Source organism: Balaenoptera acutorostrata, chromosome 3 (genome assembly GCF_949987535.1).
Source record: "Balaenoptera acutorostrata chromosome 3, mBalAcu1.1, whole genome shotgun sequence".
NCBI classification, from domain to species: domain Eukaryota; kingdom Metazoa; phylum Chordata; class Mammalia; order Artiodactyla; family Balaenopteridae; genus Balaenoptera; species Balaenoptera acutorostrata.
The window spans coordinates 169,832,965-169,845,004 of NC_080066.1; the positions used below are offsets into that span (position 1 = coordinate 169,832,965).

At 45.3% G+C, this 12,040-nt stretch overlaps 1 protein-coding gene across 5 annotated transcripts in view; it reads right to left on the reverse strand.

Annotated features, from left to right (window-relative positions):
- Positions 1–390: 390 nt before the first annotated feature.
- Positions 391–12,040, reverse strand: part of LOC102998465 (tyrosyl-DNA phosphodiesterase 1-like) — an 82,492-nt gene continuing 70,842 nt past the window's right edge. For 2 of the 5 annotated variants that reach the window (XR_009007366.1, XM_057542035.1), the window contains one exon: positions 9,468–10,193. Coding sequence is in view for 3 of the 5 variants with exons in the window: in XM_057542035.1 (XP_057398018.1) it covers positions 10,120–10,193 (74 nt within the window). In the remaining 2 variants the exon portion in view is untranslated. Of the gene's footprint in view, positions 2,126–9,467; positions 10,194–12,040 lie in introns of those variants that run through there. The other 3 variants (XR_009007365.1, XM_057542034.1, XM_057542033.1) reach the window with 3 other exon arrangements.

The window sequence follows — 12,040 nt, forward strand, 5'->3', positions numbered from 1 at the left end:
ATACTTCTTAAACAGGCAGTTAACTTGGCTGAACTCAACTGCAAAATTATCTCTACAGTGGGAAGTATCTCAAATTCTAGTTCAGTTCTTTTAGCCTTAGCCACACACGGTTCAGCGGTCAGCCAGAGACTTGAGCAGAGTTTACAAACACATTGGGAATCCCCTCTGGCTCTTTCTTCTGTTATTTCCCTCTTCACTCTCAGAGGCTGTGGATACTCCAAACCCTGTACTCTGGATCTCCAAGCCAAGAAGACTGTAGCTTTCCCACTGGTGGTTTAACCGCCATGCGTAAACCTGACCTCAGACTAAAACCTGACCTCAGGCCCAAAGTGGTGAAAAGACAGGAAACTCACCCAGTGGAGTGCCTTTCTTTCAGTTGTTGACTCTCTTCTTTTCTGCCTGCTTTTGGTCGCTTTCAGTAGCTGGTATAAGCTCCACCCCAGAGCGTATACTTTTATTTGTGAAAGAATTGGTTCAATAGGAGCCATTTGGCGCTGCCAGAAACCGGAAGTTCCGTGGTTTCCCCACAAGGTTTGATAATGAAATTTTCAAACATACACCAAAGCCGAAAGAATTTTAGAGTCGCAATCTAGATTGTACAATTAGATTTTTCTATACTTTATCATGTATCTACTCGTCCTTTAATACACCTTAAAGCATTTCAAAATAAACTGTAGATACCAATACACTTGCCCCTAAATACTTCAGTATATATGTAACTAGAGTTCAGCTCCTGATTTTTTCTTATGTAGAATTTACATACAATGCACATATCTGAGCTTGTACATTCTTTGAGTTTTTAAAAAGCAGCTTTATGGAGCTATAATTCACATTCAATAAAAATGACCAATTTGGTGTATAATTCAAGGGGTTTTGTAAAGTGTAACCAATGCCACAATCATGCTAGGAACATTTCCATCACCCCTAAAAGTTCCCTCATGCATTCAATCCCCTCTCCCCACAGCTGCACTTATTTTTAAGGCCACCCAGTTCTGCTTTGGGCAGGGGCTGGGTGCCACACCAAGAACAGGAACTAGAGACCCAGGGGAGAGGTCATCCACTGCCAAGTGTGTCCTGGAATGCCAGAGAAGAATGGAATGGAAGAGCAGAACCAGGGCTAGGCTGGGCTCTTCCCAAGTGCTTCCTTCCAGGTTGTTTCCAGAGAGGTGTTAAGTGGCTCACTGAGATCACACGGTTCTTTCCTCTCTCTTAAGGAAGATTCTGCCAATCCAAGCACAAATAAAGATGCCCATTTCTTGAGGCTGTTGTGGTATCAGAGGTGTTCAGGAAGCAGGAGCTCCCTCTGTCTTCAAGAAGGCAACTGTAGGCAGTTCACAGATCTCTTTGTGCCTCAGTTTCTTCATTTGTAAAATGGACTTCCTCCCAGGGCCGAAGGGTCAACTCACACGTGGGGTTCACGTGAACATGGACTCCCAACCCCACCCTCAGTCCCAACTCAGCCTCCACGAGGACCCCTCTTTCCCAGAGGCAGGAGGCAACATGGATCCGTGCTTTCAGGGCAGGAAGTATGTGGGTCAGCTCTGCAGAGTTGTTCAGGGCACGTTTGAGAGCCTGGGCCCCCGGACAAAGACTCCCTTGAAAATAGAGCCCCCGCCTCTGGAATCCAGAGGCCTACTAGCCACCTTGCTGCATCCAGGACTCTTCAATCTACCCCCATCTGTCAGAAAAACCTGCCTTTAGTAGTGGGTGAAGGAGCAATATTTGTGGCAAGTAGCTAATTTTTCAGAAGGCATGGGTTTTATTTTTTACACTTGAGTTACCATTCTCTAAATGCCCCAGGGAGAGACTGCCAGTTTGGTACTTACCAAGAATCATTCCGATTTACATTGAGGGAGTTCTTACCAGTGCTTAGGAGCTCCATTTCATTTGATTCTTACAACAATCCCCCGAGGCAGGAAGGATAGCTATTAGGCCCACATAACAGATGAGAAAATGAAGATTCAGAGGCATCACATGACTTGCCTAAGGTCTCATGGTGGGAGGGAGCAGAGCTGGGGCTAGACAAATCTAATGAAGAGTGAGTCACCGCTCAGGCTTTGGTAAAACCTCAAGTCATCACCCAGGTGACCATCTGTCTTCATTCAGAGTGGGTGAACTAGCAAACCTGGGAAAGAATACATTTTAGATTGTAACCCTGAACCCACTCACACAAATTTAAACAAAAATAACCTTACTTTGTGCTACACACAGATAATTTCTACTATCTTTCATTTAAAAGTGCTGGTCATGACACCCTAAATTGATTCATGATTCACTAAAGGGTTGTGACCCGAAGTTTGAAAAATCACTGCTTTAGAGCGCTCAAGTTACAAGCGTTCACTTATATAACCAGCTTTTTCGAGAAACTTGGATTTTAAAATTTCCTTCTTGGTTTCCTTTTGCTTTTATTTATTTATTTATTTTTAAATTGAAGTATAGTTGATTTACAATGTTAATTACTGCTATACAGCAAAGTGATTCAGTTACACATATATAGATTCTTTTTCTTTAAATATTCTTTTCCATTATGGTTTATCACAGGATACTGAATATAGTTCTCTGTGCTATACAGTAGGACCTTGTTGTTTATCCATCCTATATATAATAGCTTACATCTGCTGACCCCAACCTCCCACTCCATCCCTCCCCCAACCCCCTCCCCCTTGGCAACCACTAGTCTGTTCTCTATGTCCGTGATTCTGTTTCTGTTTCACAGATAGGTTCATTTGTGGCATGTTTTAGATTCCGCATATAAGTGATATCATATGGTATTTGTCTTTTTCTTTCTGACTTATTTCACTTAGTATGATAATCTCTAGTTGCATCCTTTTACTTTTAAATAAAATGTGCATGCTTGCACACATTATTTAAGAACAAGGCATAAAAAAGGTTCCTCTGGCACAATAGTAATACTTCACCTAGAGATACTTCTTGTTCTGGATTGGACCTCAGGCATTTTCCACTTGTCTTTGGCGAACTCTACACCTGCCGCCTCCTCAGCAGGGGCAGTCCCTGATCTGGAGTGCTTGCATCATGGATGGACACATGACTCAACCTGACCAATCAGATGCGTCAGGGGACTTTGGCCAGGGCTATTGGGAAAGAAGTATTTTGTTTTCTCTGAAATGACTAGCCGGATATAATATGGGATCCTGGAGCGTGCGGTGGTGGTGACGGAGTGGGAATTTCAGCCTCCAGGTGGAGAGAGCTTGCTTGAGAATGATGTCCAGATTCTGGAAAGCAGAGCTGAGACTTGAAGGTAGACTTGGTTACATTATGATCCTCTGGCATTTGCTAGACTCGTGTTAAAAGTCTCTTTCATTGCTTAAGCCTAACTAATCTGGTTTCTGTAACTATAAAAGCATCCTGACTAATGTAGTCTTTCATAAAAATATTAATAAATTATTATTAAATAACAAATATTTACAGAGGCTTTTAAATTTTAGTAATGTCAATTATCTGAAAACAAAATCAGCATTCAGCTGTCATAATGTTAATTTCTAAAGAACCTATGAACACAGAGCCACCCAGATCACGCACAGTGGCATCACCTGTGTCCTTGGGGCCACAAAGGGACACACACTAGTTCTGTGACCTTGAACCTTACTTTTCCCTCGTATAAAATGAGGTACAACCTGCCCCACGTGTGATGATGTATATAAAGTTACCTACTATCATAACCCATAATAATTCCCTATGGATGCAATTTCTCTTTTGCCTTTCCCTTCTGAGAGTCTTTTTGTGCGTATTAAGAAAACTGGCCATTGCAATGGGGCTCTCCGAAAACCTTGCTACAAAGGGAACAGGAGAAACTGAGCCAAGTGCCTTTGGCTGATTAACATTAATCAGACTGCAGTTTCAGTAGAGCTTCTGGTAGACCTAAAGAGAATAAAGTGTAATTTATACACAGCAATTGGATTCTGTGCTGAGACAGACTTGCTTGGAACTCTGTTGTAAAAACTGGGCTACTAATCGTACCCAAACTTGCAATGCTTTGGCCCCATGACTACTCGTCACCCCTCCTTAAATATATGAGGCGTCCTCATTTCAACACATCCCTGCTCCCCACTTCCTGGGCTGCCTCTTGCCCTCCCCCCTCCAGCATCCTCTACGGCGCCAGTTCTCTGTGCTTTAGATCTACTGAGTCAGTGGAAACGCCAGGTTTCAGAGAACTGAAGAGAACATACTTAACAAGGCAAAGCTTTCAGCCATCGATGTTCTCTCTTGAAAGGAACTGGCTCCACTGCCGGGTTCTGGCTTTAACGCTGCAGTGGCTCAGCCCTGCACGCTAAGGCGGCATTTAGTGGCTGATTTTGTGCACTGCCAGCGGGTTCTGTCCCGCCGACTGTGCACTGTTACAGTGTCTGCAAGTGCACCTGGTTTTGTAGCTACAGCTACAAATCATGTATGGGAGCCCTGCTCCTTGACTGGAGCACTGGCCACACCTGCTGCCTGGCCCATCACAGCAGTCCTGCCTGGGTTCAAATCCCAGCTTTGCCCCTTGCCAGCTGCGTGACTCTCTCTGGACAAATCATCTTAGTTTCCCCATGTGTAAAATGGGGATAATAATAATGCCTCCTTGATCAGGTACTTATGAAGATTCAGTTAGTTAATATGCATAAGTCACAGAACAGCACCCGGGACACAGCAAGTACTCAGTACTTGTGGGTCAGTGTTACTCCTCAGGGACCGGTGGACAGAGACAGGGCTCAGAGGTGGTCCCTGCCTCTGTGCTGTTCTGCTGGCATCTCCCAGGAGCCCCTTTGCTGGCCTCATCTTTTGTTTCTGCCTGTGAATCCTACTATGTAAGCAATGGCCACTTAAGACATATAACTTACTAGTTGACAGAAATTCAGTAAGAAATTGTACAGTTTTGTTTGTAGTACTTTTGTCCTGCATATTGCTTGAAATAAGTGGGCTACTAAACTTGGCAAACTCGGCAAAGATTTAATCATAATGGGATGTGACCTATGCATAACACGTGTTAGCACATCATCAAAAGAATTTTAGATTTAATTCTATACAATTGTTAAGCTAATTTATTTCTGCCAGTCACTGAGTTCCTGTACAGACTTCTGTCATTATATTTTGTCATTACAATTAATATCATTCATGCATCAACACAATTGCTACATTTTACGAATGTAAAAAAAGAATGCCTACCTAACCTTTTTCTTTAACATATTCAGTCAAAAGCAAGTATTCTCAAGGAATTCTCGAGGATGGGGTTAGTTAAAGCGCTAACTCTACAGTAAGCGGGGGGTGGGGGGAGTCAAAATGTCTCAAGATTTGAATCAAACACTTAGATCACCCAAAAATGGTTTCACGATGGATCAAATGATATTAGACATTGTTTCTTAGAAAGGGAATTTTTACTCTCATGTGGGAGAAAAAGCTGCAACAAAATCAAATCTAAGATCCTCATTTTAAGCATACTGAATCTGATGCAGAAACCATGTTCATTTGAAAAGTCATGTGATATTAATAATTTCTATTAAGGACAACTATATAACTTCCACACAAGAAAACTTGCACACTAGGAAAATGAAGCTTGGTGCTGTTGCTCACTGTGGGATCTTATGGATGTTATTTAAGAGAAGGCTGGAGAGGAAGTGGAGAAAAGGGAACCCTCCTGCACTGTTGGTGGGAATGTAAGTTGATACAGCCACTATGGAGAACAGTATGGAGGTTCCTTAAAAAACTAAAAATAGAGCTACCATATGACCCAGCAATCCCACTACTGGGCATATACCCTGAGAAAACCATAATTCAAAAAGAGTCATGTACCACAATATTCACTGCAGCACTATTTACAATAGCCAGGACATGGAAGCAACCTAAGTGTCCATCAGCAGATGAATGGATAAAGAAGATGTGGCACATATATACAATGGAATATTACTCAGCCGTAAAAAGGAATGAAATTGAGTTATTTGTAGTGAGGTGGATGGACCTAGAGTCTGTCATACAGAGTGAAGTAAGTCAGAAAGAGAAAAATACCGTATGCTAACACACATATATGGAATCTAAAAAAAAGGTACTGATGAACCTAGTGGCAGAGCAGGAATAAAGACTCAGGTGTAGAGAACGGACTTGAGGACATGGGGCGGGGGGAAGGGGAAGCTGGGACGAAGTGAGAGAGTAGCATTGACATATATATATACTACCAAATGTAAAACGGATGGCTAGTGGGAAGCAGCTGCATAGCACAGGGAGATCAACTTGATGCTTTGTGACAACCTAGAAGGGTGAGACAGGGAGGGGATACAGGGATATATGTATACATATAGCTGATTCACTTTGTTGCACAGCAGAAACTAACACAACATTGTAAAACAGCTATACTCCAATAAAGATAAAAAAAAAAAGAGAGAGAGAAGGCTGATGTGAGGATTAAACAAGCACTTAAGTACAGGAGTTGAAACAGAGGAAGAAGTCAGGAAGCATCAGCTATTACATTATGTAGAAAAATACAGTCTCCAAATCAGTGAACTTCTAAGGCTGATTTTTATCAACTATGGTTAAAACTAGGCCTCCTTTCCCAGGAGTATGAGGATAAAACATAATTTAAAAATCCCATCTCCCTCCCTCCCCCAAGAAAGAAGGTGGTGGCAGATCATTCCTCTCTTCACCAGAAAGTACCAGAGAAGTGAGGGGACATGGAATCCTCCTGCCTAAATGGCAAGTGACTTCCTTTAAGTCACCAAGTGTCAGGGTTGACAATTTCCTGCCTCCAAAAATTTGGGGGTCTCTTAAATGCTTAAGCCTTTAGAATACTGTTGAAATTCATTGTCCAATATGAAAATCTCATTTAGATCTTTGGCTACATGTCCATCTCTGTAAAAGGATGCTAGGTAAGATTTCAAAAGAACAAGATAAAACTTTTTTTTTTTTTTTTTTTTTTAAGCTAGTCAAATTTAGCAGTGGGGGGTTGTATACCAACTTTAGTGACACTAACGTTAATAAGTTCTGGTAACCCACTACCATCGGACCAGCCCAAGATAAAACTTTTTAAGAAAAAGAGGAGCGGTTCCTTTCGTCCACATGCAGAGAAACTCCTTACTCAGCAGATGAGTCTCCTGTAACGGGCAGCTTATGAAGAAGAGGGTGGATTCTTTTATACGGAAGTTTGCCCTCAGCAGGTATAAAGTCACTGGATAAGTGTTTCCATGAGATTTGAAAGGACGGAAGGAGGTGGGGAAAAAGGATAAAAAGTGGCACGCAGCTATGGCAGACAGAGGGGAGGTGAGGGTTTCCTGAGTTCGGAAGAAATAATTGTTGAACCCCAACCTGAGAATAACAGAAGTGGTTTCCTCAAACATTAACAAGTGTTTGGACTTCCCTGGTGGTCCAGTGGCTAAGACTCTTGGCTCCCAATGCAGGGGGCCCAGATCTGATCCCTGATCAGGGAACTAGATCCCGCATGCCGCAACGAAGATCCCCCATGCCGCAACTAAGACCCAGCGCAGCCAAATAACTAAATATTAAAAAAAAAATTAACAGGCGTTGATGATGCTTTTTTGTAGCACTCTGGGTAATTTAGCCAGTCACATTAATAAAAGGACCAGATGGGGTTGAACCTCTTGTTTTGTTGAACCTCATGGGATTTAATCAATCCCATGTTGATTACTCTTGAGGCATTACTTTATTTTCCACATGTGCTATCAACTGTGCCCAGAGAGCTCGTGGTACTGACCTGGTACTACGCTGGCCTGGCCTAGCCCTGCCTCGCTGAGCCCATGCTCACCAGGGCAAGGGCCACAGGAGGCAGCTCTCTGGGGTTGGGCCTGCACACCCACTGGGTACATGCCCCTTGACCTTGGACTTGCCCTAACTGTACCTTGATATACATAACCAGCCCATCCTACAGAGATTGTCTCAGCTTCCAGAAGGGCACTCTGGGTCCCTGCTGGGTCTAGGGTGCCGCTCCAAGTGTGGCTGTGGACCAGGCCAGCCTGTGATGAGTACAGAAAGTAAAAGTGAGCATTTAGAAACTTTCTTAGCTATCTGACAGTGCTGTGACATCCAAGCACCTGATCCTGTATCCTATAAAAGTATCTGTCCACAGTGGATTGGGGGAAAATGGTCCATCTCCTCGGATACTGTCCACCACACTGCCCGGGAGCCTGGGCCACCTGCAAGTACAGAACAGGCTCTGGATGCTGCCGGACCTGGGTTCAAACACTGGTGAGAGCAGTTTCTAGAAGTGTGACCTTGGACGAGCACTTTACCTGTTTGAGTCCAGGTTTCCTTATCAGGAAAATGAGGATAAACCTGATGACTCAAGGGTGTCCCCTGTACAGTCCCCACCCTGCGCAGGCACATTCATGTCCTAACTCACCGGACAGTCTCAATGAGCCTCTACAACGGGAATGATTATTACTCCACCCCTATCTTACAGGTGAGGGGACCAAGGCGCAGAGAAGTGGTGGCAGAACTGGGATTCAAAGCCCGGCAGCCTGACTCCAGCTCTGGGCTCCGACCCACTTTGCAGTCATGTGGCTCAGATGAGCCACATGCCCGAGTCCGCTATCCTTTGACTGGCTGGGCCCCGAGCAGCCCAGGCTTCCTGGGTCCTGCCCGGAGCTGGCCGACTACTTGCGGCGGTTCTGATGCCCCCTGCTGCCTGGAGGCTGGCACTGCCCCCATGCCCACCCAGCACGGACCACTGTGCTGGCGGGAGTCACAGGTCCTTGACCGCAGTCCCCTGGACACCCAGCTCAGACTCCTGGGCTCCCGCTCTGGGCCGGCTCCACCGTTATTACCAGTCCAGGGCACCCTCCCTGTTGCCCTCCAAGGCAGCTGGGCTCACCTGATACAGGGTTTGAACGCACCTGAAGTAGAAGGCAGGGCGCGAAAAGGATTAAGCCTAACTTTTCTTACCAGTGGAAGAAACTGGTTAAACGAATTCACTGGCTTTTCAGCTTTATGTTTTTAAGCAGAATGCAAAACAAAAAACCACCCAGATAGTATCCTTTAGAGAACCCAATATGTTAAAGTGGTGAAGGAAGGCTCCTCTGATCGGGGAAGGAGAAGGGAGGAGCCCCCGCCCCTCACCCACCCCAGCAGCTTTCTGATGTGAACATCCTTGGCCTCTGAGGAACACTCTGCAAAACTAGTATCTTAAAAAAACTTTCAAAATTAACACTGAACTCTATTCTAAATTCTAGGATGAAGAAGCTGACGACAACCTGGAAATGAGCCTCACGCAGAAGAAAACGAGGCGGCTCTGTCATCCGAGGAGAGCGCGATGCTGCGTGTGAAGGGCACCCAGACACAGAGCAGGAAGATGCTCGTCGCTCTGACCCAGGCAGCCGGGGCTGGGGGACGTCCTGAACCTTTCTGGGCCTCAGTTCCCTCACTTGTGAATTGAGGGCACCCAATCAGTTCACCTTTCAGGGGCTCTTCTGAGTGAAATGATTGTGTGCTTTTTTATGATCCTGTGAGCTGTCCTTTGAGGACATTTCTGGGGACGGAGGAGACACCATGCACTCTGGGGAATGGGTGAGGGGAGGGCAGGTGGTCCTTGAGCGGGAAGGCAGCCAGCACGGCCGGTGGGGGGGATGAAACGTCGTCTAAAGCTGCAGAGTGACGACGGTCAATAGGGCCCATGGCGTCGGGGTAGCCGCACCAGCCGACACACGCCAGGCTCCCTCCAGCAACCCCGAGACACACTCAGAAAGCTGAGAGAGGGCTGGGTGAGAGGTCACATTCCTGCTCTGAGAAGTTTCAGCTGGATCCAGAGCACCTTTCCTGACAGAGCACAACCGACACAAGTCAACCTTCAATTCACAAGCGCTGATGCCGCCGTGGAAGTCCTCATCACTAGGAAGATCATTTTACACCTATACATTCTTTTAATGTGGTGAAGTTTAATAGCTTTCATTCCAAAGCATAGAAAAGGGAATTAAGAAAATATATAATTTTTTAAAGTGAGAATGTTAACAATGGCCATTAAAAGGATAACCAACATCTGTGTTTGAAAGCTCGACCTTTGCAAAGAGTTTTGTAGGGGGGGCAGATAAAACATTAAGAATAGTGAACACCCAGTGCAAACAAGAACATCCAATGTTTGGGGTTCAATGCCTTACACGTCAACTTCACAGTACTTTACTGCTCTCAGGAGGGAACCCACATGTTCCCGTGTGTATCTGGTGCTTTGACATAAGGAATGTTCCAAATCCAGGGCCGATCTGGGGGAAAAACAATTACATAAGTATAATACTGATTTAAATAGGATTACAGAAAATTCACCCACCTGACAGGATAAAACTACTCATGGGCCAGAGTCTACAAATCATGAAGAGCCTTTGCTGAATCAAGCCCCGACGAGAGCCCTTATAGGTAAGAGCTTGTAGTTAAGGTTCATGTTAAGACATGGGTGAATGAACATGGCAGCAGGCTGAAGCCCGGGGTGAATGCTGGCTTGCCACTTACGTTGACAAGTCATTTCACCTCTCTGAGCCTCAGTTTCCTTATTTGTATCAAAGTCGTGGAGCTGTCAGGAGGATTAAATGAAATAAACCCCTGTAGTGCACAAGACGCAGTGTTCCCCACAGAGAGAATGTAACAAATGAAGGCAGCTCATTTTCTTCTTTTAAGAACCTGGAGAAACCAACAGTGACAATGGGTACAGTCAAAGGCCATTTTTCTGCTCTCAGCAGCTGGTCATGGTCGCACAGAACCAAGAGGCCCAGCGTCACATACCTGAAATGGTTTTGTTCTGTAAGTTAAGGCTAGTGATTGATAAGGCATAAAGGTCTCTGTATAATGACCGTAGACCAATGCTGAGGAAAGCAACATGCCTTGGAATGGTACAACGGAAAGATGACCTAGGTTCAAATCCTGCCTTCATCCTCCTCTGCAGCCTGAGGAAGGCATGTGGATTTTGGCCTCAGGTTCCCTATCTCTGAAATGGGAAGTAATTACATTAGCAACCTCCCAGGATTATTGTGAAGCATGAATGAGAGAACATCTGTGAAAGTTCCTGGCATGCTGTAGGTGCTCAATATGTGTGAACTTTTCTTCCTTTTAACTGATGTTTCACAAATTGAAAAAATTGGAACAAATCTCTTTTACCACATATGGCTACTGCCAGAGTCAAACCATTTCAAAAAGAACCATAATAATATGGGTAGGGTGTAGGGACTTCCCTGGTGGCACAGTGGTTAACAATCCGCCTGTCAATGCAGGGGACACGGGTTCAAGCCCTGGTCCTGGAAGATCTCACATGCTGCGGAGCAACTAAACCCGTGTGCCACAACTACTGAGCCTGCGCTCTAGAGCCTGTGAGCTACAACTACTGAGCCCGTACACCACAACTACTGAAGCCCGAGCACCTAGAGCCCCTGCTCTGCAACAAGAGAAGCCACCGCAATGAGAAGCCCAAGCACCACAACGAAGAGTAGCCCCTGCTCTCAGCAACTAGAGAAAGCCCACGTGCAGCAACGAAGACCCAATGCAGCCAAAAATAAATTATTTAATTAAAAAAAAATACGGGTAGGGTATAAATACACTGCAAGGATTAAAAATAAACCCCCCCCCCAAAAAAAAAATAAACCCCCATATTATTGTCCTGAGAAATATGGAGAGATGGAAGGGTTGCATGCTTATAGTAAACTGGCCACTTGGCAGGTCAGCTGAGATGGACCATCCCACTGCAGCAGCTGCTCGCCGGCCCTGCCAGCAGCCCCTGGGGGAGGCTTTCTCCTTTTCCTGAACAGAGGCAGATGGTAGCTTGGAGGCCGAGCTGGCAAACAATGGTATCTGCTGCTCCTCCCCTCCAGCCTCGCTGTTTGTTCTGAATAATCACAGGGCGAGTATGCAAATGGCAGCTCCCAGCAGGAAGTGCAGGAAAAGAATGCCAAAGATGGCAACAAGTTATCAGAACCCTGTTCTCTCCCCTCTGGCCTTGAGATGGTTTGAAAGCAGGAAACCACACTTTCTGGTAATTAAGTTTCTTAAGAGGTAAGGGGCTAGCAGGGCTGGAGACCTGACTCCCTGGCAACTCACTGGCCTTAAGAAAGCACCCGCTCTCTTC